Genomic DNA, 22,602 nt, shown 5'->3' with positions numbered 1-22,602 from the left:
GATTTAATCCTGGATATTAACTACACAAAATTCTTGCATGCACGCACACTGTGATATTTGTCACATTCATGATGCAGATCATGGTGTCTGACTTTCCTGCGGTGCTGCCTTTTAGAGGCACTAAATTCAAGTGAACTATCCTTTTTCATGTTTCCTTTAAATCAGATGAAGGCTTGTGGGATGAAATACTTCATCACAGTTATTTAAGCCGCCTTGGCTGGATTTGATAGATTCATTTTTCACTTAATAGATAAAACCGTTAAAAGAAAAAATACTTCGCGTTATAGTCCAGAAGCTAAGGTTTGATTATAAGAAAAAGGATAGCTTTTTTTTTTTTAGTATCTAAGAAAAAGGATAGTACAGGGCCATATCATAATGTTTCTTTACTATTTAATAGGAAAATAAATTCTTTTTTCCTAATGACGTGTTTCTTTCCTTTACCCCTAAAGATACCCATCCTAGAAATAAAACTGAAGATCTTACCAGTTCTTGGAGTAGTAGGTGGAGCAATATTTTCCTGTTCGAATTATTTCCATGTTATCCTCCATGGCGGTGTGGGCAAGAATGGATCCACAATAGCAGTAAGACACTCATTTCATCATCATTCTGCATTAATTTTATGATAAGTTTTCTTATCACCCAGCTACAGAGATACTAAAAATATGACGATAGTTCAAGACGGGAGAAGGAAACTGAATATCTTAAAGAATTCTTTTTAGGTACATAATACAAAAGCATTTTTATAGCAATTTAGATTGATTTTTAAAGCATTTTTCCTCTTTCTACAGCCTTTATCCAAGTAAGGACATACCATTTAATCACTCACTGTTTCATTACTGTACAGAATTAAGAGTTGCCATGTTTTCTGGCACGTTGTGCCTTGACCTAATAGGGGAGGGGAGGAGGCATAGAGAATGAGTTCCTGATTGAATGTCAGGAAAGCTGCCAAAGGTCATGGTTTCACATATGGGACAATTTATTACTCATGGAGTAAATTTTATTGAAATTTCACTGAAATTTTTTTTAGTATTCTAATATTTTAAAAGGTAAAATTTTTCACCTCAATTCTTTTATTATCTTTTGTCTTTTTAGGGCTGCCCCTACGGCATATGGAGGTTCCCAGGCTAGGGGTCCAATCGGAGCTGTACCTGCCGGACACAGCCACAACCACAGCCACAGCAATGCCAGATCCGAGCCGAGTCTGCAACCTACACCACAGCTCATGGCAACACTGGATTCTTAACCCACTGAGCAAGGCCAGGGATCAAACCTGCAGCCTCATGGTTCCTAGTCAGATTCGTTTCCGCTGTGCCATGATGGGAACTCCTTCACCTCAATTCTTAAGTTGAGTGGGTACACCCTGTATTTGTGTTCCTTACAGTTTGCTCATGCTATAATTCTTTTGTAGTTATTCATATTTGTTTTTTAAAACTTGTTCAATACACAGGAAAGAGGCAGAAAGGAATTCTGCCCAGTTTTTAAACAAATATAATAAAATGTCTATTTAGGAGTTCCCGTCGTGGCGCAGTGGTTAACGAATCCGACTAGGAACCATGAGGTTGCGGGTTCAATCCCTGCCCTTGCTCAGTGGGTTAACGATCCGGCGTTGCCATGAGCTGTGGTGTAGGTTACAGACGCGGCTCGGATCCCGAGTTGCTGTGGCTCTGGCGTAGGCCGGTGGCTACAGCTCCGATTCAACCCCTAGCCTGGGAACCTCCATATGCCGCGGGAGCGGCCCAAGAAATAGCAACAACAACAACAAAAAAGACAAAAGACAAAAAAAATAAAATTAAATTAAAAAAAAAATGTCTATTTAAAAAAAAACATTGTCATCTTTAAGGTAGTTGAACATAAGAAGATGTGTACTTATTCCAGTGATGCCATCTTCTATCAAAACATTGATGGACTACCTTTAAGCTCATTCTCTTTAATTTCCTCAGTACTATAGTTCAAAATTTCTGTCCTTTAAAGGGTGGGTTTGATTTTGAGAAAAAGCAAAGTCATTTGGAGCCAGATCTAATAAATAAAAGGATTGAAAACATGAAATACAGCGTTTTTATTTTTAAAAAGTCTCATTCTCGGAGTTCCCATCGTGGCGCAGTGGTTAACGAATCCGACTAGGAACCATGAGGTTGCGGGTTCGGTCCCTGCCCTTGCTCAGTGGGTTAACGATCCGGCGTTGCCGTGAGCTGTGGTGTAGGTTGCAGACACGGCTGGGATCCCGCGTTGCTGTGGCTCTGGCGTAGGCTGGCGACTACAGCTCCGATTCGATCCCTAGCCTGGGAACCTCCGTATGCCGCGGGAGCGGTCCAAAGAAATAGCAAAAAGACAAAAAAAAAAAAGTCTCATTCTCTTAAAAGACTTATAAATTGGTTCTCAAGACAGTTTCAAAGGAATCCACATAATTATCAATCTTTATGAATATATATGTATTTCAAAGGAGAAGTATAAAAATCATTTAGATGCATGAGTTCTGTTATATTTGGAAAAATTAATTTATTATTATTTTGAGGTGTTTGTCACTTGACCTCAGAATTGTTTTAGAAATGTTAAGAGTACACTGTGTAAAGGGCTTAAGAATACTTGTTGCTTGACCATGGATGATAAAATAGAGCTCTATTGGAACACGAGTTCCACTAAAAGGTGATAAGATTTAATGAGAATCAATGTCTACTTTAGAGAATACTTTTTTTTTTTTTATGCTTTTTAGGGCCGCACCTGCGGCATATGGAGGTTCCCAGGCTAGGGGTCTAATCGGAGCTGTAGCCACCGGCCTATACCACAGCCACAGCAACGCCAGATCCGAGCGACATCTGCAATCTACACCACAGGCCACAGGTCACGGCAACGCTGGATCCTTAACCCACTGAGCGAGGCCAGGGATCGAACCCGCAACCTCATGGTTCCTAGTTGGATTAGTTTCTGCTGCGCCATTATGGGAACTCCTACTTTAGAGAATACTTTAATAAGAAATATTAGATTAAATGTTTGAAGGAAGACAAGAAATAAAACACTATGTCTAAGAAGTGGTTGATTTCAAACTCTTAAACTGGTGGTGGTCCAATTTTTTTTTTTTCTTTTTTGGACGCCCCATAGCATATGGAGTTCTCAGGCCAGGGATCAGATCCAAGCCACAGTTGCAACCCTCGCTGCAGCTGTGGCGACGCCAGATCCTTTAACCCACTATGCCTGGCCAGGGATCAAATCTGCATCCTGGTGCTGCAGAGGTTCCACTGATCCCATTGCACCACTGGGAACTCTGGTGGTCCAATTTTTTCTTCAGCAGCAGATTTCCTTGAATATAATTTACAGAACCATATACAGATAAAAGCACTAAGTTTAATGGTCTGAATTTTTATAACTTATTATAGATAGTGTTTTATTATAATTTTATAATATTTACAATATTTTAATGTAGTTTTATAGTAAGTTCTTATTTATAACATATAAACTTAACAAGAATAAGGCTATTTTAATGGATACATTTAAATTGATGGTTATGTATTTAGTAAGCTTTAATGTCAAATTTATTTCATTATTTTTTTTCAGGATCAGCAGTGCTAAGATAATCCTGATTCACATAGATAAAAATGTAATGGGTTGGATTGTACAGTATTACATAAGAGAGCATTTGCGCCCACCCCTGAAGGCAGGGGTGGGCATGGGATGTTGGAATAGAGAGAGACCAGGGTAGAATTAAACTTCTTCTAACCACTGATTAAGTTAAAGTGTAAAAAAGGCAGGTTAAGCTTTATTTCAGTATCTGCCCAAAAAAATGTTAACTTGGCAATCAAAATGTTGATGGCCTTCAGCATAGTAAAACTTGGTATAGAATAAATCACATTGTTATCTTTTAGTGTTTATTAGTTTAATATGTGTGTTCATATAAAACTGGAATCAAACATCTGTGGCACTGTATTACCTCTTTGTAACCCGAGGGTTCTGTGGAAGTTTGAAAAGCATGGCTGAGGTCTGTACACTCCTTGAGGCCATACACTACATCATACTCTTTGGGTCTCTAGTTCCTTACACAAAATAGATGCTTAGAAAATATCTGCATTGTAATAAATGCATTATTGAAATGTGCTGCAGACTTAGAAAACAAACTTACGGTTAACAAAGGGAAAGGTGGTGGGGAGGATAAATTAACATGTACATGCTACTATATATAAAATAGGTGATCAACAAGGACAGACTGTACAGCACAGGGAACACTAATCAATAGTCTATCGTAATCTATATGGGAAAAGAATCTGAAAAAGAATGAATACATGTATATGTATAGCTGAATCACTTTGCTATATACCTAAAACTATCACAACATTGTAAATCAACTATACCCCAATATAAGATTAAAAAAATTTTAAATAAAGTAAAATAAAATGTGCTGATTTTCTGCTTTATCCCTTAGGGCACCAGTGTCTTGTCGCCTGGACTCCACATAGGAATAATTATTATACTGGCAATAATGATCTATAAAAAGTCAGCAACTAATTTGTTTGAAAAGCATCCTTGTCTTTATACTCTAATGTTCGGATGTGTCTTTGCTAAAGTCTCACAAAAATTGGTGGTAAGAAATTATTTTATGATTCATGGTATAAATAATGTATTTATTCTTCAGATACAAAGCTGGAAACTATTTCATACAATGGTTAAGTTTTCTGTAGTCTTATCATCACAGTAAAGTTAGGTATTGTGCTCCAAGTAATACTGTTCAGAGAGACTATTTACTGTATAATAAGTTCTTTTAATGTTTAGCAGTTATTATCAATTATAATTTTCTGATAATCAAGGAATTTAAATATTGGAAACTTTAATAAGCTTCGCAGTCATGAATTTGAGAAATTTTAGTCAGTATTCCCATATCAAATGTGAAATTAAATGGTCTCTTTATCCTTATTTGTCTTAGTAATAAATTATAGTTAATTCTATCCTGAAAATAAAAGCTAAAACATTTAAAATTTAATAGTGAAATTATTTTCTTTTATATTTTTATAGATAGCACACATGACCAAAAGTGAACTGTATCTTCAAGACAGTGTCTTTTTGGGCCCAGGTCTTTTATTTTTAGACCAGTACTTTAATAATTTTGTAGACGAATATATTGTTCTGTGGATAGCAATGGTAAGTGCTTTTTTTCCTAAGGTTGCTATTTATTTTTAACAAATGTCAGATAATACTATGCTTAAGAGTCCTTTGAGTGAGATAGCAGATAGTCTTTACTTTTAATCTATACAGTGTTTCTGAACATTTAAAATTACTTCTTTAAAGCTTGCTTTATATTGTGTTTGGAAATGGCTCATATATCTGGAGATCAGGTTTCCAACAACCTAAATCCCTAAAAACACAACTCTGTAACTTTAAAAAACTACCAAAAAACAGTACAAAGATGTCAAAAATCAGGAGTTCCCTGGTGGCTTAGTGGGTTAAAGATCTGGTGTTGTTACTGCTGTGACTTGAGTCACTGCTATGGCCTGGTTTATTCCCTGGCCTGGGAACTTCTACATGCTGCGGGTGCAAAAAAAAAAAAAGTCTGCAATCATTTCACTCCCTGGCAAAGGACTACCAGAGAGTGATATGTCTGACTTGTATTTAATCCATCTTGTTAGAATTATTCCAAGCTTTTAGCAGATTACAGATAAATTAAGTGGAGTTGGTGTTAGCAAATGTGAGCACTGTTGTATCAAGAGCTGTCAGCTAATACTGAGGAAACAGAACAGACAGCACTACCAAGTACAGGAATCTGGGACCGTTTTGTGCTAGAAGAAACCCTACGTATCTGTATGCATTTGAGGATAGTGCAAAATTTATGAATAATAATGACTTATCAAGCAAATTAAATTCTGATTGACTGCATCCTGCTTAAGAAAATAATGTGGATAATGCATATATTAATTTCTATTCAGAATTATTATAAAATATAGACTTATGGTACTTAAGAGAGCTTTAGCCATCTGAAGAAAAGAAAATCATTGTTGGTAACACTTTAATCACATAAGAGAATAAAGGAGACACTATTAAATTATTTTATTGAGGTATTATCTGTATGGTTGGTCTTCAGTTAATGGTAGTTCTGGACAATTTTGCTATATTTTTCCCCTACCTCCATACCTCACTGGCCTTCATCAAATTATGATATACAAAAACAAATTAAAGTGCACTCCTACTGGCCTGGTTAACCTTTTGTTAATTTCACACTATTTGTTAGATAGAAGTATTTTCAAAAAAAAAAAAAAAAGATCTGTGTATGGACTGGGGTACATTTGATCACCCTTTATACTAGATTCTATAGTATTATACTTTTTTCAGAGTAAATTAATAATGTCATTTCAGAAGTCTTCCATTCTTCAAATGGGGGTAAGATGTAAATCTTAATCCTTGAAAGTCTCTCAGGCAATATTCTAAAAAGTGTTTGAAAATCAGAATAATTTTTTTAATTGGCTGTCCACTATAAATATTGTTAGGGCTCCAAAACAACCAAAATTTAAGAAATACGGAGTGATTATTCAAAATACCCGAAAATTCAGTCTAGGGTTTCTTTTGGTGAACTCAAGTATTACTAAATAGAATTAACATAATTAAAATATCAAGTGTTAAAAATTCAAGCACCTGATTTTATTTTTTTTTTTTTTAGGGCCGCCCCTGTGGCATATGGAGTTTCCCAAGCTAGGGGTCCAGTTGGAACTGTACCTGCCAGCCTACACCACAGCAACGCCAGATCTGAGCCACATCTGCGACCTACACCACAGCTCACGGCAATACTGGATCCTTAACCCACTGAGCAAGGCCAGGAACCAAACCCTCAACCTCATGGTTCCTAGTTGGATTCGTTTCCACTGTGCCACGACGGGAACTCCTCAAGCACCTAATTTGTAATGAGTGAGCGGGTCTGGTTTTACATCAGGTTATGTAGAGAAGATTATGGTGAGGAAATCAAATTCAGTTTTGCTTTAAAATGCTTTGTGGATGGACCACAGTTAAAAACAAACAAAAACTCTATGTGGACCAGAATACACATCCTGTGCCCTTTGGCATCCTTAAGGAAAAGATTCTTGCTTCAGAGAGAAAAGGGTCAGGTGGAGTTTTTCAGGTAAATGACAAGGAGATTTTTGCCATCATGGGTGAGAATTCCCTCTCCATTGGCAGAGCTGCAAGGCTCTTCTTTTCTGACCAAACTTTTCCAATGTCTGGAAATGTTTTTAAGTAATGTGCTTCCTTCTTAATGTTGTAAAGAACGTAATTTTGCATGTGCTTCCCCTCAACTATGGTGTCTCTTCTAGACCTTTACTTTCTCATAACTATTCTCAAAGGTATAAGGAACAAGAAAATTATGTGATGGAATGATTTCATTATAAAAACTGACAGTCCCTTCTAATAGAAAATTTGTTGGTTTGTTACAGAGCAGGAAATTGAAAGAATGTGGAGTCAAAAGACTTGTTCTGTTGTTGTCCAGCTTTTATATTTTAGTCTAGGCCTTTTGCCACTCTGAGCCTCAGTTTCTATAACTGTGAGATACCCTGCATAGTCTACAGATCTATAGTGAGGTCCAAATATGAACTATAAAATGTTAATATTTTCAGTGAAGAATTTTTGGTTAAAGTTTAAGATTAGGAGGTGGGGACAGAAAAATAGATGTTACTTCAGAAAAGACAGACTATAACCCATTTTATATTTTCTTTTTTTGTTTCTAAAGGTCATTTCTTCACTTGATATGATAAGGTACTTTAGTGCTTTATGCCTGCAAATTTCAAGACATCTTCATCTAAGTATCTTCAAGACTTCATGTCATCAAGCACCTGAACAGGTTCACAAGCATATTGACTAATAGCCCAAGGAAAAGAGGAGAAGCAGTTAGGGGAACCTATGAGTGAAGGAAATTCCCCTTTGCAGGAGGCTAGTATACTATCAAATAAGGTTATATTTTATATAAAACATTAAGTCCTATAGATTCCATTATGTCTATTTCAGTTGCAGAGCCCTCATTGTCTATCAACATTTTTGATCACAGGTATTATGAGAGTAATACAATCTATAAATTAATTGGAAACAAAACCAAACAAAGAAATTTCAATTTTCTAAGAATAAGAAACTGAACAACTCTAGTTCTAAAGAGCAATCTCTTTGTCTCAGAAATCCTTATGAAACACATGGGATTTTCTCTGCCAAAGAATTACATAAAAATTCAGGACTTAAAGGATTTTAGTCATCTTGAGGGTAATGCCTACTTTGATTGCTAAAAATTGACAAGTGAGTTCATAATATTGCATAAGTGTATGGATTGTAATAATGTAATTATTAAGTCAAATGATGTTCTAAATTTTTTATTAGCCACTTTCAAAAGAAGTATGTTAATTACTGGTGTATAAAAGGAAATACTTGCTTTAGTATACCAGTTAGAATTTAAAAGGGGCTACTCGGATTTTCTGTAATTTGTGGTTAGTAAAAGGAATTTGTCTTCACCACTTTAGAATATAGTGAGAGTAGGAGTTCCCGTCGTGGCGCAGTGGTTAACGAATCCGACTAGGAACCATGAGGTTGCGGGTTCAATCCCTGCCCTTGCTCAGTGGGTTAACGATCCGGCGTTGCCATGAGCTGTGGTGTAGGTTGCAGATGCGGCTCGGATCCTGCGTTGCTGTGCCTCTGGCGTAGGCCGGTGGCTACAGCTCCGATTCAACCCCTAGCCTGGGAACCTCCATATGCCGCGGGAGCGGCCCAAGAAATAGCAACAACAACGACAAAAAGACAAAAAAAAAAAAAAAAAAAAAAAAGAATATAGTGAGAGTAGCTTGTTCCCTGATATTGAGTTAAAATTTCATTGTCACAAAAAAGTGGACATTAAACATTTCCTTTTGTGCAAAATAACAGTAGCTAAAGCACAATTGATATATAAGAAAATTAGTAATTTATGAAAACATGGCAAAAATATCTTCCCTTTAGAGTATCAGCTAAAGCTATTTCAAGTATACTTTGACTCATTTGAGGTAAAAGGGGAATAAAATAACTATGTCATTCAACCACTAAGTATATTATGTCCTTTTTTTTTTTTTTGCTTTTCAGGACCATACCCACAGCATATGGAGGTTCCCAGGCTAGGGGTCAAATCAGAGTTACAGCTGCTGGCCACAGCCACAGCCATGCAGGATCTGAGCTGTGTCTGCGAGCTACACCACAGCTCATGGCAATGCCAGATCCTTAACCCACTAATTGAGGCCAGGGATCAGACCCGCAACCTCGTGGTTCCTAGTCAGATTCGTTTCTGCTGTGCCACAATGGGAACTCCATTTCCTGATTCTTATCTTTCCACTCTCACTTCAAAGTACTTACATTGCTCATTATGAGTAACAGAACTATCACAAAGATCTTTGGTGACCCAGATCCTCAGATTCCCATCTTACCTGTATGTAATTTTATCCAGTAGTTCTGTAGACCATAAACCATATGATGAAATAATTTTTTAAAGGAGTAATGAACATGTACTAGTATCTTAAGCAAGTAAAAGATGTATTTTAAAAAGTGAAAGCTGATATTCCTTAAAAGGAAAAATATGTACTTATGTGAATTAAGTATACAGAAAATACTCTGGAGGTACATATTTTGCCTCCGAAACAACTGATAAATTCAATATGACTTTTTAATTTGAATGGTACTTAAGATTTATAGTCCAACGTGTATTTTGGGTTAAAAGGGAAATCCTTTACAAAATGCAACAATTGAGGAGGTAAACTGTCCCTTTAATGTCAGATATTTGTTAATGGTAGAGAACTGATTTCTCCCTGTATGTTATTACTGTTAGAAATAGAGAATCTATAAGGATTTGTTTTTTAAAACTTGGAAAACCTAAAGCTAAAATTAGGGTGGGTTGTGGGACAAAAACTAGAATTTTAAATATGGAAAAAAAGGAGAAAGTCACTCTTCTCTCTTATTAAGCATATTTTTTTGTTTTGAATGATTCAGTGAAAGTAGTTTCAGTAAAAATAGTAAGTTTAACTCAGAAATTTCAAACTTATTTCAAAAACAATTTAACATTTATTAAATCAAGTATTTCATATGTTTTTGTTTAAAAATTAACATTTTAAAAGGGTGTAAGAATTAATTGTTCAAGTTTGGAAATGAATATTAATAACTTCCATATATTTACTGAATATTAAAACTGAAAAAGCAATCTAGGTAATTTAAAGACAGATATGAAGTACTTAAACCATAAATAATTAGGGGAGTTCCTATTGTGGCTCAGTGGGTTAAGAACCTGACACAGTGCCCCTAAGGATGGAGGTTCAACCCCTAGCCTCACTCGGTGTGTTGAGGAACTGGTGTTGCTGCAAGCTTCAGTCAAGCCTGCAGATGCAGCTCAGATCCCATGTTGCTGTGGCTGTGGTATAGACCTGCAGCTGCAGCTCAGAGTTTACCCCTCGCCTGGGAACTTCATATGCTGCAGGTGCGGCCATGCAAAGAAATAATAAATAAATAGGTATATTAATGATATGCTCTAAATCATTACTAAGGGCATGCGTCATTTAATTGTGGACCAAACCCAATTAAATGGCATTTTGATGTCTTTGTGGAAATGACATTCACAAATCCATGCCTTAATATTGATATTTTTAGATCTTGTTTGGTTGTGTTAATGGTTTTTAGCAGTTTAATTTATTCCAGAATGGAAACAAGTTGCTTTTAATAAATTTGATAAGTCAATAGAATATATTTTCTTTTGAAATCTTTTCATTAGAATTGGCTGTGTAACTTAATGAATATGTGCAAAAGGATGTACATATAAAATAGATTTGGTATTTTTTTCTTAGAGAAGAGTAACATTAACCATCTATATACTTGTGCTTTCTACCTTTTGGAAGTGATACCAATACTCTGAAGCCAAAACTTGAAATTAAATCATCTTTATTGCTGTAAGTTAAGTGACAAGTATTAGAACAATGCACTATTAAAGAGTTGGAAGATTGGTGGTACATGTAATTTAGGAATTGCTCCTACTCACCTAACTTCATATTTTATTTGGAGATTAACAAAAAGAGAGGTCATGTACTTATTAAGCTAATGATCAATACAATGTAATATTTTAAACTGAAATTTTAAACCATGCTGAAGACTGACATGCCTCCTAGCTAATGTTATAATTGTATCATATTACTTAGGTTCAAGTTCTTCCTTCAAAGAGTCATCAGAATAACATGGATTGAAGAGACTTTCGAACACTTGCCATCTCTTGCTGCTGCTGTTACATGAAAGGAGATATTAAACATTTGTTTAATTTTTAGATAAGTGTTATACATATTTCAGCAAATAAAATATTTCACTGCTTATATTAATCTTTATTTTTTCAATTTTAAATATAACTTACAGTTTCCATCATAATTTTTTTTTGCAACATAGCCATTTCTTTTCTAAGTTCATTCTGTGCACCAGTAAGTAGATTATCATGATTCTTCTCTAAGTCCTCCATACTCTAAAACACAAAAGGCTAGTTCAGTTAGAAATCACCACTTTTCACCCCAGGTTCAAACTTATACAATTAATTTTCAAAAGTAGGAAATTTTTAATATTCAAATATTATATATTATTTCAGATAAAAATATTCTAAGTAATACAGAAAACCAAACTATTCACTGAAGGAATAAAAAAATGTCAGACATGAGTCAAATATTATTAAAGGAGGTACAATAGTGTACGTTCTCATTGAAAGAAACAAACAACAGAATTTTATAATAGGAATAGAAACAGAACTTGCTGCAGCTTTGCAGTAGAAAATGGGGATTGATTCCAGTTTAATTAGCAAAAGAATAGGACTCTTACAGGTAAGGAAAAAGGAGTTAAAAGTATTCTAAGGCAAGAGCATAATCAGAAGCATGAAAATGCAAAGTGAGTTCAGAGAAAGCAGTTTTGTAGAGGGATGGCACTAATGGATGAATGTAGTAACTGAAACATAAAAAGAGGATTATATGTGTGTGTGTGGGGCGGGGGGTGTTTCCATACCTAACATTTAGAATGAGATGCTGTCAGTTTTTCAGAAGGGAAGAGATACACCATTTTAGGAAGATAATACGGCAGACTCATGAAGGATGAGTTGGAGAACAGAGAAATCAGTTAAGAGTTTTAATATCATAAGCAAAGAATGATGAGGTTCTTAACTAGGGCAGTAGTGTGGATGTGAAGAATAAGGGAGATTGAGGAGTCAAATATCAGTACTAAAGTCCTACACTAAGTGGTAACACTTATTAGCATTTGGCACTTAAAAACAATGAATTCAAAATGGAAAATAGTTAAGAATTTAAAATGTGTAAGTAAAATGTTTTCCCCTTAAACTTAGGAAAAAATTATCTACTACTTCCACATAGAAATTATAAGAAATGTATTAATATAACAAACCTTTATGAACTGCTCATATAACTGTCGGATTGTTTTCAGTCTCTGGCTCTGAACAATTCTAGACTGTTGAAAAACTTTTTGTTGCTGGCGAAACATATTCTATAAAAGAAAAAATATGTGATAAATAACAATTGGGTGAAAATTAGCAAAAAATAATTCATTAAACTTCAAAGGAATAGTTTTTAAATTACTATTTTTAAGATTTTGTTTTAATAACTATTATGACTGAGGTTAGATAATGTGTTCATCACTTATATACAACAATAATATAATAATCCTACCAGTTCACTGAGTAAGGAATCTCAACAACACTCAAAACATGTCTTAATTTTTGGTGCTTTCAGTGTCAACACAGATGATCCTTCCAATAATACTGGGCTTTCAGTTTCTTGGCTTGTTTTCCACCAATGATTTTCATCTTTCACCCTACTTTAGCTATCCACTTACATACTCATACCCTAGATTTTGTCATTACTAATAACTGTAACTTCTACATGGTATTAATAACAAACTTCATATTAACGTGTTAGATAGGAAGCAAAGACCAACACAGCTTTTATGAGTATGGTATGTGCCTATACTTCTGTTTTACCATTCAGCAGAACCAAACTCACAGACAGCAAGGGGTAATGGAACCTGGCTGAGTTCCCTGGGTGTGCTACAGTTCTAGGTTCTCCATTCCTACTTGACAGTAATGATAAATTATAAAGTTAAGCATGATACTAACAGCTAGTTTTTCTTCTTGTTCTTCAGCTTTCTGCACATCTATATCCCACTGCTGAAACAAAGTCAGAAACTGCTGAGAATACTCCTGGTTAAGCTTCTGCCTATAAAACATAATGAATACAGCTATATTTCATATCAATATGAAAAAAACTTTAAAAACAATATTTGATATAATTTATACTATTATAAAAGGCAATAATAGCAAACTTTCAGATGTCAAGTAAAATTATGATTTTTTGCTGATTCCAGGGGTATTTGTTTTCCTAACAGAAAAGACCTCTCATGTGCTTTAGCTCTTAAAAACTAGAAAAGTTTTATTGTATATATACATGTTCCAGAAAAGTATGTTTGGTTTCTTGGGGGATAGTTTTTTTTTGGTGTTTTTTTTTTTTTTTTTCTTTCTTTTTACAACCATACCTACAACATACAGAAGTTCCCAGGCTAGGGGTTGAATCAGAGCTGCAGCTGAAGCCCTCACCACAGCTACACTGACACCAGATCCACATCTGCAATCTAGACCTATGCCTCAGCTTGCAGCAATGCAGGATTTTTACTTATTTATCCACGTCTGAGACCTACACCACAGCTCACAGCAATACCGGATCCTTAACCCACTGAGCAAGGGCAGGGATTGAACCCACAACCTCATGGTTCCTAGTTGGATTCGTTAACCACTGCGCCACGAAGAGAACTCTCAGCAATGCTGGGTTTTTAAGCTACTAATCAAGACCAGGGATTGAACCCATACCTTCATGGACACTATGTTGGGTTCTTAACCTGCTAAGCCACAATGGGAACTCCCAGAAAAGTTTGTTTGATCTCCAAGCAAGTTATTTTTCATTTTCTCCTACTGAATATAAGTTATTATAGATCCAGTGAAGCTATTATACTTATTATATTTGTATTTAAAATAGAAATATCTCAATTTTTCCCCATTTTGGCACACTGATTTTGTACAAAAGTTAACTGAGCTAAAATATACAAATGGATTATAATACATAAGACCCTTTTCTACATTGTTAAACAGTTAACTATCATTGAGACCAATGCTTTAAATAACACTTTTTATCCAGCTAGTATATTTCTAGAATGAATATAAATTACTTGCAAAAACTCAATTGTTATTTAAAAGGGGAAAAAGTCATCTTTATTGATTTCTAGGAAATATATCTCAAGTCTATGAAGGAATGAGGTTATAGGACTAAAGGACCTAGAGGAAAATCAAGCCAAATATATTTCTTACTAGAAACCCCAATAAATGATAGTACTTTTCATAATTTGTACCAATGAATACTAAGGAATGATACAAATGTTGTGGCAGTGAAAAAAATGAACAACCTTACCTTTGCTCTTGCTGGGTTTTCCAAACATTTTCAATTTTCTGGTTACTGGTTTTGAGAGAAGCCTTGGTGTACATTTCTAGTTTTTTTCTCTTGGCAAGAAGAGCCTTGTTAATATCAGCTATGTTCAAAATAAAGATTCATTAAATTTAATGTGGAAGAAAGTTATTTTATTTCCACATAAATAAATATGGATACAGCTGGTTTAAGAGTTTTAGAAAGATTTAAAATCAAATTTTAAAATAGAGATAATATCAAAAATCAAGATTATTTGCTTGGCTTTTGTTTCTGAGAAAAAACTTTTGGTTTTTATTATCCCAATTCTGATTTTCCAAACTAGAGATAATTAAAAAGAGCTAATAAATGAAAAAAAAAAGGTCTCAAGAATAGACTAATTTCTCCATAAGAAAACACTAATAAAGGCTGGAATTTTTCTTAATTTATAAAATACTTTCTAACTGAAAGAACACATTTAGATGAATTATTGTTAGAACACATTATATAAAACATAATACTATTTTTTAAAAATCTAAAAAAGGATATCCTAGAGCAATGGCAATAAAGACACACATAAACCAATGGGACTTTTTAAGGAAACTCAAACACTTTGGCACAGCAAAGTTAACCATTAAAAAAATGAAGACAACCCACAGAATGGGAGAAAATCTTTGTCAACAATGCAACAGACAAGGGCCTAATCTCCAAAATATACAAACAACTCATGCAACTCAACAACAAAAAAATAAACAACCCAATTGAAAAATGGGCAGAAGACCTAAACAGACATTTCTCCAAAGACATACGGATGGCCAACAGGCATATGAAAAAATGCTCAATATCACTAATTATTAGAGAAATGAAAATCAATACTACAATGAGGTACCACCTCACACCAGTCAGAATGGCCATCATTAACAAGTCAACAAATAACAAATGCTGGAGAGGGTGCGGAGAAAAATGTACCCTGCTTCACTGTTGGTGGGAATGTAAACTGGTACAACCACTATGGAAAACAGTATGGAGGTACTCAGGAAACTAAATATAGAGCTACCATTTGATCCAGCAATTCCACTGCTGGGCATATATATATGTATATATATAAGATACATTGCACCCCTATGTTCGGAGCAGCACTATGCACAATAGCCAAAACATGCAAACAATCTAAATGTTCAATGACACAGATGAATGGATTAAGAGGATATGGTATATATATACAATGAAATACTACTCAGCCATTAAAAAAACAACAAAATAATGCCATCTGCAGCAACATGGATGGAACTAGAGACTCTCATACTAAGTGAAATAAGAAAGAAAAAGACAAATACTGTATGATATCACTTATTTGTGGAATCTAAAATATGGAACAGATAAGCCTATCTAAAAATAACAAAGAAAAAACAGAAACAGATCATGGCCAAGAAGAGCAGACTTGGTGTTCCCAAGAGGGGCAGGGGAGGGAGTGGGATGGATGGGCATTTGGGAGGTTTTCTGGATGCAAATTGTCACATTTGGAATGCAACAGCATGGGGAAATGTGTGTGATTGGGTCATTTTGTTGTAAAACAACTTGACAAAACACTGTAAATCCACTATACTTTAATAATGGTAATTTTTTAAAAACCTAAAGACAAAAAATAAGAAAAATTTTTAAAATACCATCAGTGATACTTTTAAGTATTTTTTTTTTACTAAAAGAGACAAAGACCAACCAAGCATAGAAAACCTTAATTTAAGTAAATATCTAGATAAATTCATTCATGAACCCTATTTTAAATACTTTTGTGGAGCTTTTTATTGGACATTTTTACCCATAAGTACACACTTCATAAGATTTTTTACTACTTCAAGTAATGCTCTGCTAAACATAAACACATGTATATGAATCTACCATCAGTTATTTTTCAATAACCATGATTAGGTGACCTACACAATTACATAAATACTTTGTACTCCAAATATGCATCAATAATAATAAATTTATTAAGACATTATAAAACAAGCATTTTGCTACTATCAAATAAGGCAAAGCTTTCAAAAAAGACTCAATTATATGAATCCATAGAAGAACCAAATATTGACTCTTTTAAGAATACTATTCCCTAAACACAGTAAATATAACTGATATTTGACATATAATTTAAAGTTTATGAACTTCTTATCTGATTGTACATCTCTCACTAATTCTTTAATTCTCAACCACATAATGTAAAAATAGTAAAGAGGTACTTTTAAAGGCATCAATTTATAATGCTCTTCCTAAAGAAAAGAACACAGGAATGTCTGAAAATAACTGAGAAAATAAAAACTCAACTTATACAGATATGTGTGTTTGTATCACTTAGTCCATGAAGATCCATAAAAAGGATACTTTTCCCCATCCACTTTTGTTCTATGATTCCACAATCCATTAAACTCACACATGTATAAAACATAAAAGCACCGTTCCTGCCTGACCACTGTCAGTATCATTCTCACTTCTCAGATCAACAATTGGAAAAGATTAGTAAGGAAATCTGTGAAGCTGGATCACATATACCATGCAAAATCGTTCATATGAGAATAGCCTTAAATAAGTCTCATAGTCCACTGATTATCATCTCCTATTATTCAAGTTACATGGTTTAAAACAATTTTCAATATATAAGTATCTCCTAAAACATACCTCCAAATCTTTCCAGCATATTCTGTACTTCACCCCTGCGAAAAATCGCATGAAAAATTTTTAAGTTTCCATAAAATATCATTCTTGTCTTGGAGGAAATATCACACACTCATTGTACTACATACAATACTCATTGGACAACCAAACAGATTTTTCTTAAAGTGTTTTATCTAACAGGCAAAAATCGTTTGCGAATATTACCCCAAATCTTCAACTATTCCTGTAGAAGTCCTTTTTTTCCCATGCTTATCAAGTATTGGAGTCTTCCCTGCATTGACAATGAAAAGAAAAATATTTGATATTAAGTATGCTATTTTGGTCACTTTTAATGGAGTAATATCTAAATTTTGAGATATTTTAGGCTTTCTGCTAAGACAAGTTTTTAAAGCAAACATATAAATAGAATACTTTCAGAGTTCCCGTGGTGGCTCAGTGGTTAATGAATCCGATTGGGAACCATGAGGTGGCGAGTTCGATCCCTGACCTCGCTCAGTGGGTTAAGGATCCCGATTTGCGGTGAGCTGTGGTGTAGGTCACAGACTCGGCTCCGATCTGGCGTTGCTGTGCTATGGGGTAGGCTGGCGGCCACAGCTCCGATTAGACCCCTAGCCTGGGAACCTCCATATGACCCGGGAGCGGCCCTAGAAAAGGCAAAAAAAAAAAAAAAAAAAAAGACAATAATAATAATAAAATAAAAATAAATAAATAGAATACTTTCTCTGCAGGTCAGATGGAATTAAGTCAGGATCCAGGACCATTTTATATGAACAATTTTGCCAGTCTTCCTGTGTTAATGTCATAATAAGCCATATAATTTATCAGACATTTTGGGAATAATGACAAGCAAAAGTGAGAAATCTATATACGTTTCACTAACTCCAAATGAGAAGCATGAAGTACATGAAAATGCTCTATAAGCAAAGTTCTACTGTAGTTTAAAATGTGGTGGTTTCAAAAATGAACTGCAGGACATGATCACTACCCAATAACAGGAGCTATATGGTACCTTCAATGACATCCTCCTCTGAACCACTCAGATCTTTTTTTTCTTCTTTCTCAAAGTCATAGGGTCTTATCACCTGATCCTCCATGGATGGCTTTCCAGATTTCCCGGTATGTTTTCTTCCAGAAGGCACCATTTTTCTAAATTTAAAAAAAAACAAAACAACAACAAAAAACACCTGAATCCAAAGACACCGTTTAAATGAATTGGAAAATTTAAAAATGAGAGATATCAAATAATGATCATCCTAGCTGATCCTAAGAGTCTCTTCTTTTATCTTGCTGGGCCAAAAATTAACAAAAAAGATGCCGCTGCCGCCCTGAACCCGGGGGCGGGGGGGGGGGGGCGGTGCTGGGATGGCGAGTTCCCTGCCGAAGCCCCCACTCTGCCAGCTCCTGACTAAACTGAGGCAAATGTAGATTTTGCCTTTCAGTCCCACAGGGAAATCGGAGCTCCTGACAGGATCGACCACGAGCCCGCCACCAAAACGTTCTGCCTTCTGGGTCACGGAGAACGACGTTCATTAAGACTGCCATGACCCAGGGCTCGAGGACCAGAGAAAGGAAGCCCTGAGATCCCCGGAATCATTTCTGCGGATTGGGGGCGCGCAAACGAGGGCCCACCCTCCTCGCCTACTGGTGTCGCGTCCACCCGCCCGGCGTCGCGTCCCAAACCGCGCAGCCCGCGCTTTTTCGCCCGTCCCTCGCCAGCTCCCGGCCCTGCCCACAGGCAGCTTCACCGCCTTCACATTTCTGTCAGAGGCCTCAGGGAGCGCCAGCGGGAAAGATTTACCTCATTGGTCAAGAACAACCAACCGGACAAATAACCTGGATGGGACTCCCTAGCTGGACAAACTTTCCCCTCCTCACGCCTGAAAAACATCCCAATGGCGGAGAACCACAGCTACAGGTCTCCCGACAGGCTTCCCCCGCCGCTCCCACCTCCTCCGACCCGGCGCCTCACCTGAGGTGTTCGCTTCGATGCTGCGACGCTCCTCTGAGGCAACTCAGAATTCGTGCCTGAGAAAAGCCGGCCACGTCTCGCCCAGGGGCGTCTCTGATTGGCTGGTTGGAGGGTGCATGCGTGCAGCGTCCCTGCGGCTCCGCCCCCGTGGGCGACAGACCACAAGAGACCACTACCCAGAGCGCCTTGCGGGGCGCCATTTGTGGCTGGTACTTGAGAGGCCAGGCACCTTCCAGTTTATTTTTGTAACGGAAGTTTAAGTTTTTCATAGTATTTTAATAATGAAATGGCAAAGAATATGTAATTTACGAAACGTGAAGAACACACAACTTAATTTGTGAAGTGGAATTTTACCAGAACCCACTGACTCTCCTCAGGATGTTCTTTCCGACCTATCCCCCCATCTCCTATTCAGAGATAGCTTTTAAAATTATGCTGAATTTTATGTGAATCATTGGGCCCTCCCATTTTTTAAGTTTTGTTACCACATATATGTGTCCCCTTAAACAACCCTGCCTAGTTTTGTCTTCCCTAAGTACAAAAAGTTGTACCATATTCTGTGTAATATTCTGCCACTCCCTTTTTTACTTAGCGTTATGTCACTGAGAGAATCTAGATTATTACATGTAGCCATAGTTCTTTCGTTTTCACTGCTGTAAAATCCACTGTGCCTCTGTTCCACAATTTATTGATTTTCTTGTCTGTGGACATGTGAGTTATTTTCAGTTTACCTCCTGTATAAACAATGCTACGATGAATATTCTAATCTGGTGCATCTATGCTAAAAGTTTTTACAAAGTATCTAGTGTGTAGTCGCTCCCTCATAGGCTAGATGATGTAATGCCAAATTGGCTTCCATTTTATACTCCCACCAACAGAGTGAGGTCCCATTGTTCAATGTACTCATCATTACTTGGTATAGTCAGATTTAATTTTGCCATTTTAGTGGGCGTAAATTGATATTTCTTTAGGGTCTTCTATTTTTCCAATCACTCATAATACTAAGCTCCTGTTATGCTTATTGGACATGTGCATTTCCTTTTCCTTAAAATATCCTTTTGCATTTCTTGCTCATTTTTCAATTGGGCTATGTGTTTGTTGTTGATTTGTAGGTCTTTATATACGGAGGGTTGTTAGTATTTATGACTGGTTTTCTGTATCTTTTCAAAGAAATTTGTTTTTATTCTGAAGTCATAAAAATGCAAAACTTTGAAGGTTTTTATTTTTCATTTTTAAGTCTTCATTCATCTAGAATTTATTTCTGTGCCTGGTGACAGGTAGATCCAATTACTTCCCCCTGCCCCACCTCTGTGGAAACCAGTTTATTGAATAGCCCATGCCTTCCCTTTAACAGCTACATCATCTGTCAAGTTTCTATATGCTTTTGAATCTGTTTCTCTAGCTTGCTCCTTTGGTCAATTTGCCTTTCCTTGCACCCAAACCAGTTTTCATCATTCCAATTTTATTAAAGATTTGGCATCTAATAGGGCAAGTCTCACACTTATTTTTTCTTTGGGAGTATCCTGTGTATTCGTGAACTGTTGTTTTTCAAGTAAAATTTTGAAATCAGTTTTCCAAGTTCTATGGGGGGAAAAAAAAGACTAACCTCCTGAATTTTAATTGGAATCACTAAATCTATAGATCAATTTGGAGAGAACTGAGTCTTCCTATTCCAAATAAACTCAAATATCATTCAATAAAGTTAACATTTTTCTCTGTGCAGGCTCTATAATTTTATTAGATTTATTTGTAAATGACATATTCTGTCTCTATTTTTTTTCCTAATTGTTGCTGGTATATCAATATCCAATTGAGGAGTTCCCGTCGTGGCGCAGTGGTTAACGAATCCGACTAGGAACCATGAGGTTGCGGGTTCGGTCCCTGCCCTTGCTCAGTGGGTTAACGATCCAGCGTTGCCGTGAGCTGTGGTGTAGGTTGCAGACGCGGCTCAGATCCCGCGTGGCTGTGGCTGTGGCTCTGGCGTAGGCCGGTGGCTACAGCTCCAATTCAACCCCTAGCCTGGGAACCTCCATATGCCACGGGAGTGGCCCAAGAAATAGCAACAACAGCAACAACAAAAACAAAAAGACAAAAGACAAAAAAGACCAAAAAAAAAAAATCCAATTGATTTCTGATATGGCTCTTATTCTTATATCCAGCAGCTTGCTAAACACTTTTATTCTAAAAATTTGTGGAGTCTGGCTCTTACAATAATATCATCTGTGAAAAATGACATTTTTGATTCTTTCTGAGGCTTTAATTCATTTTCTGATTGCACTGATTAGGATCTTTAGTACAAAGATGAATAGAAGCATCCATCCTAGACATTCTTCCTAATTTTTTTTTTAATTTTTTGTTTTTTGTCAGCCTCACCCATGGCATATGGAGGTTCCCAGCCTAGGGATCTAATCGGAGCTGCAGCTGCCAGCCCACACCACAGCAATGCCAGATAAGAGCCACATCTGCGACCTACACCACAGCTCAGAGCAATGCCAGATCCTTAATCCACAGAGCAAAGCCAGGTAGCGAACCCACAACCTCATGGTTCCTAGTCACATTCATTTCCACTGCACCAGGATGGGAACCCTGTTCTTCCTAATTTTAAAGAGCATTTTTCTAAAGTTTCTATTAACAGTGATGATACTGATACCATGGGTTAAATGCATTTCACCTGCCATCACTAATCAAGGTCATTTTAAGACATGTGTCTTCCAAGTGCACTTAGCCTAAACAATAAAATGTTTGTTTGCCCAAGTTACTTTCCAGGAACTTGGAGTCAGCTATGTACAGTTTGAGCTGAGCTGGTTGAGTCTGGTTAGGACCACAGACCCTTCAACTGGGTATTTGAGAATGTCTGCTTAGTGATCTTTTGACATCAGATTGCTAAAACTCCACCCTAAGAACAAACAGAGGCCTGTAGCCAATTATACCTGCTCAGGATGTCAATTACCACACCTTTCTCCAATCACAACTCCCCACACTCCCAGACCACCCTGCTTCCTTGATTCTTTATCCCATAAATACCCCAGCCACTTGCCTAGAGGTAGACTTGAGATTGGTTTTCTTGTCTTCCTGCTTGGCTGTCTTGTGAGTAAATACTCTCTTTGCTGCAAATCTTGGCATCTCATTGTTTTGCCTTGCTGTGTATCAGGCAAGACAAACCTGGTCTGGTAATAATACTGTATGTATGTTTTTGGTAGTTGCCCCTTTTGAAAGCTTAGCTTCTAAGTTAGTTTTCTGAGAGTGGTTTTTTTTGCTTGTTTGTTTTGACATTTTTTAATTTTTTTATATGGTTTTTTAAAATCATGGGCAAGTGTTACATTTTATTAAATTCTTTTTCTGTATCTATTGAAATCTTTTCTCTTTAACTTGTTAATGTCATGAATAAACTGTATTATTTCCTAATGTTGAACCAAATCTACATTTCTGTGATAAGTCCAAGTTGATCACGATGTACTAACTTTTTAAGCATGTTGCTGTGGTTGAGTTGTTCAGCATTTCAAGTCCATTTTCATGACTGAGATT

At 36.2% G+C, this 22,602-nt stretch overlaps 2 protein-coding genes across 6 annotated transcripts in view; one reads left to right on the top strand and one right to left on the bottom strand.

The window, feature by feature from the left end:
* The window catches only part of CHPT1 (choline phosphotransferase 1), a 43,466-nt gene extending 32,149 nt beyond the window's left edge, over nucleotides 1-11,317 (top strand). The window contains exons 5-9 of one of the 5 annotated variants that reach the window (XR_303599.3): nucleotides 450-581; nucleotides 4,412-4,570; nucleotides 4,999-5,124; nucleotides 7,694-7,893; nucleotides 11,148-11,317. Coding sequence is in view for 3 of the 5 variants with exons in the window: in XM_013998023.2 (XP_013853477.1) it covers nucleotides 450-581; nucleotides 4,412-4,570; nucleotides 4,999-5,124; nucleotides 7,694-7,804; nucleotides 11,148-11,192 (573 nt within the window). In the remaining 2 variants the exon portion in view is untranslated. Of the gene's footprint in view, nucleotides 1-449; nucleotides 582-4,411; nucleotides 4,571-4,998; nucleotides 5,125-7,693; nucleotides 7,915-11,147 lie in introns of all 5 variants that reach the window. The other 4 variants (XR_002344198.1, XM_013998023.2, XM_021092680.1 and 1 more) reach the window with 4 other exon arrangements.
* On the bottom strand, nucleotides 11,174-19,498 carry SYCP3 (synaptonemal complex protein 3). The gene is made up of 9 exons (XM_003126677.4): nucleotides 19,078-19,498; nucleotides 18,118-18,254; nucleotides 17,313-17,379; nucleotides 17,112-17,146; nucleotides 14,448-14,565; nucleotides 13,106-13,205; nucleotides 12,379-12,477; nucleotides 11,354-11,458; nucleotides 11,174-11,227 (listed from the first exon to the last, which is right to left on the bottom strand). Exons 1-9 carry the CDS (start codon nucleotides 19,344-19,346, stop codon nucleotides 11,174-11,176), a joined length of 984 nt encoding a protein of 327 aa, XP_003126725.4. The 5' UTR covers nucleotides 19,347-19,498.

The sequence above is a fragment of the Sus scrofa genome, chromosome 5, assembly GCF_000003025.6.
Source record: "Sus scrofa isolate TJ Tabasco breed Duroc chromosome 5, Sscrofa11.1, whole genome shotgun sequence".
Taxonomy (NCBI): Eukaryota; Metazoa; Chordata; class Mammalia; order Artiodactyla; family Suidae; genus Sus; species Sus scrofa.
The sequence above is the reverse complement of the archived record's forward strand: the minus strand, read 5'-3'. Positions and strand labels throughout refer to the sequence as shown.

What these genes read in the sequence shown, in the direction of transcription:
- SYCP3 (XM_003126677.4), bottom strand. Translation starts at nt 19,346, where the DNA reads ATGAAAAACTTAAACTTCCGTTACAAAAATAAACTGGAAGGTGCCTGG. An exon ending in TATATGAGCAGTTCATAAAG is followed by an intron (nt 11,459 to 12,378) that starts GTTTGTTATATT and finishes TTTGTGTTTTAG; the next exon opens with AGTATGGAGGACTTAGAGAA. An exon ending in AAAAAATTATGATGGAAACT is followed by an intron (nt 11,228 to 11,353) that starts GTAAGTTATATT and finishes TTCATGTAACAG; the next exon opens with CAGCAGCAAGAGATGGCAAG.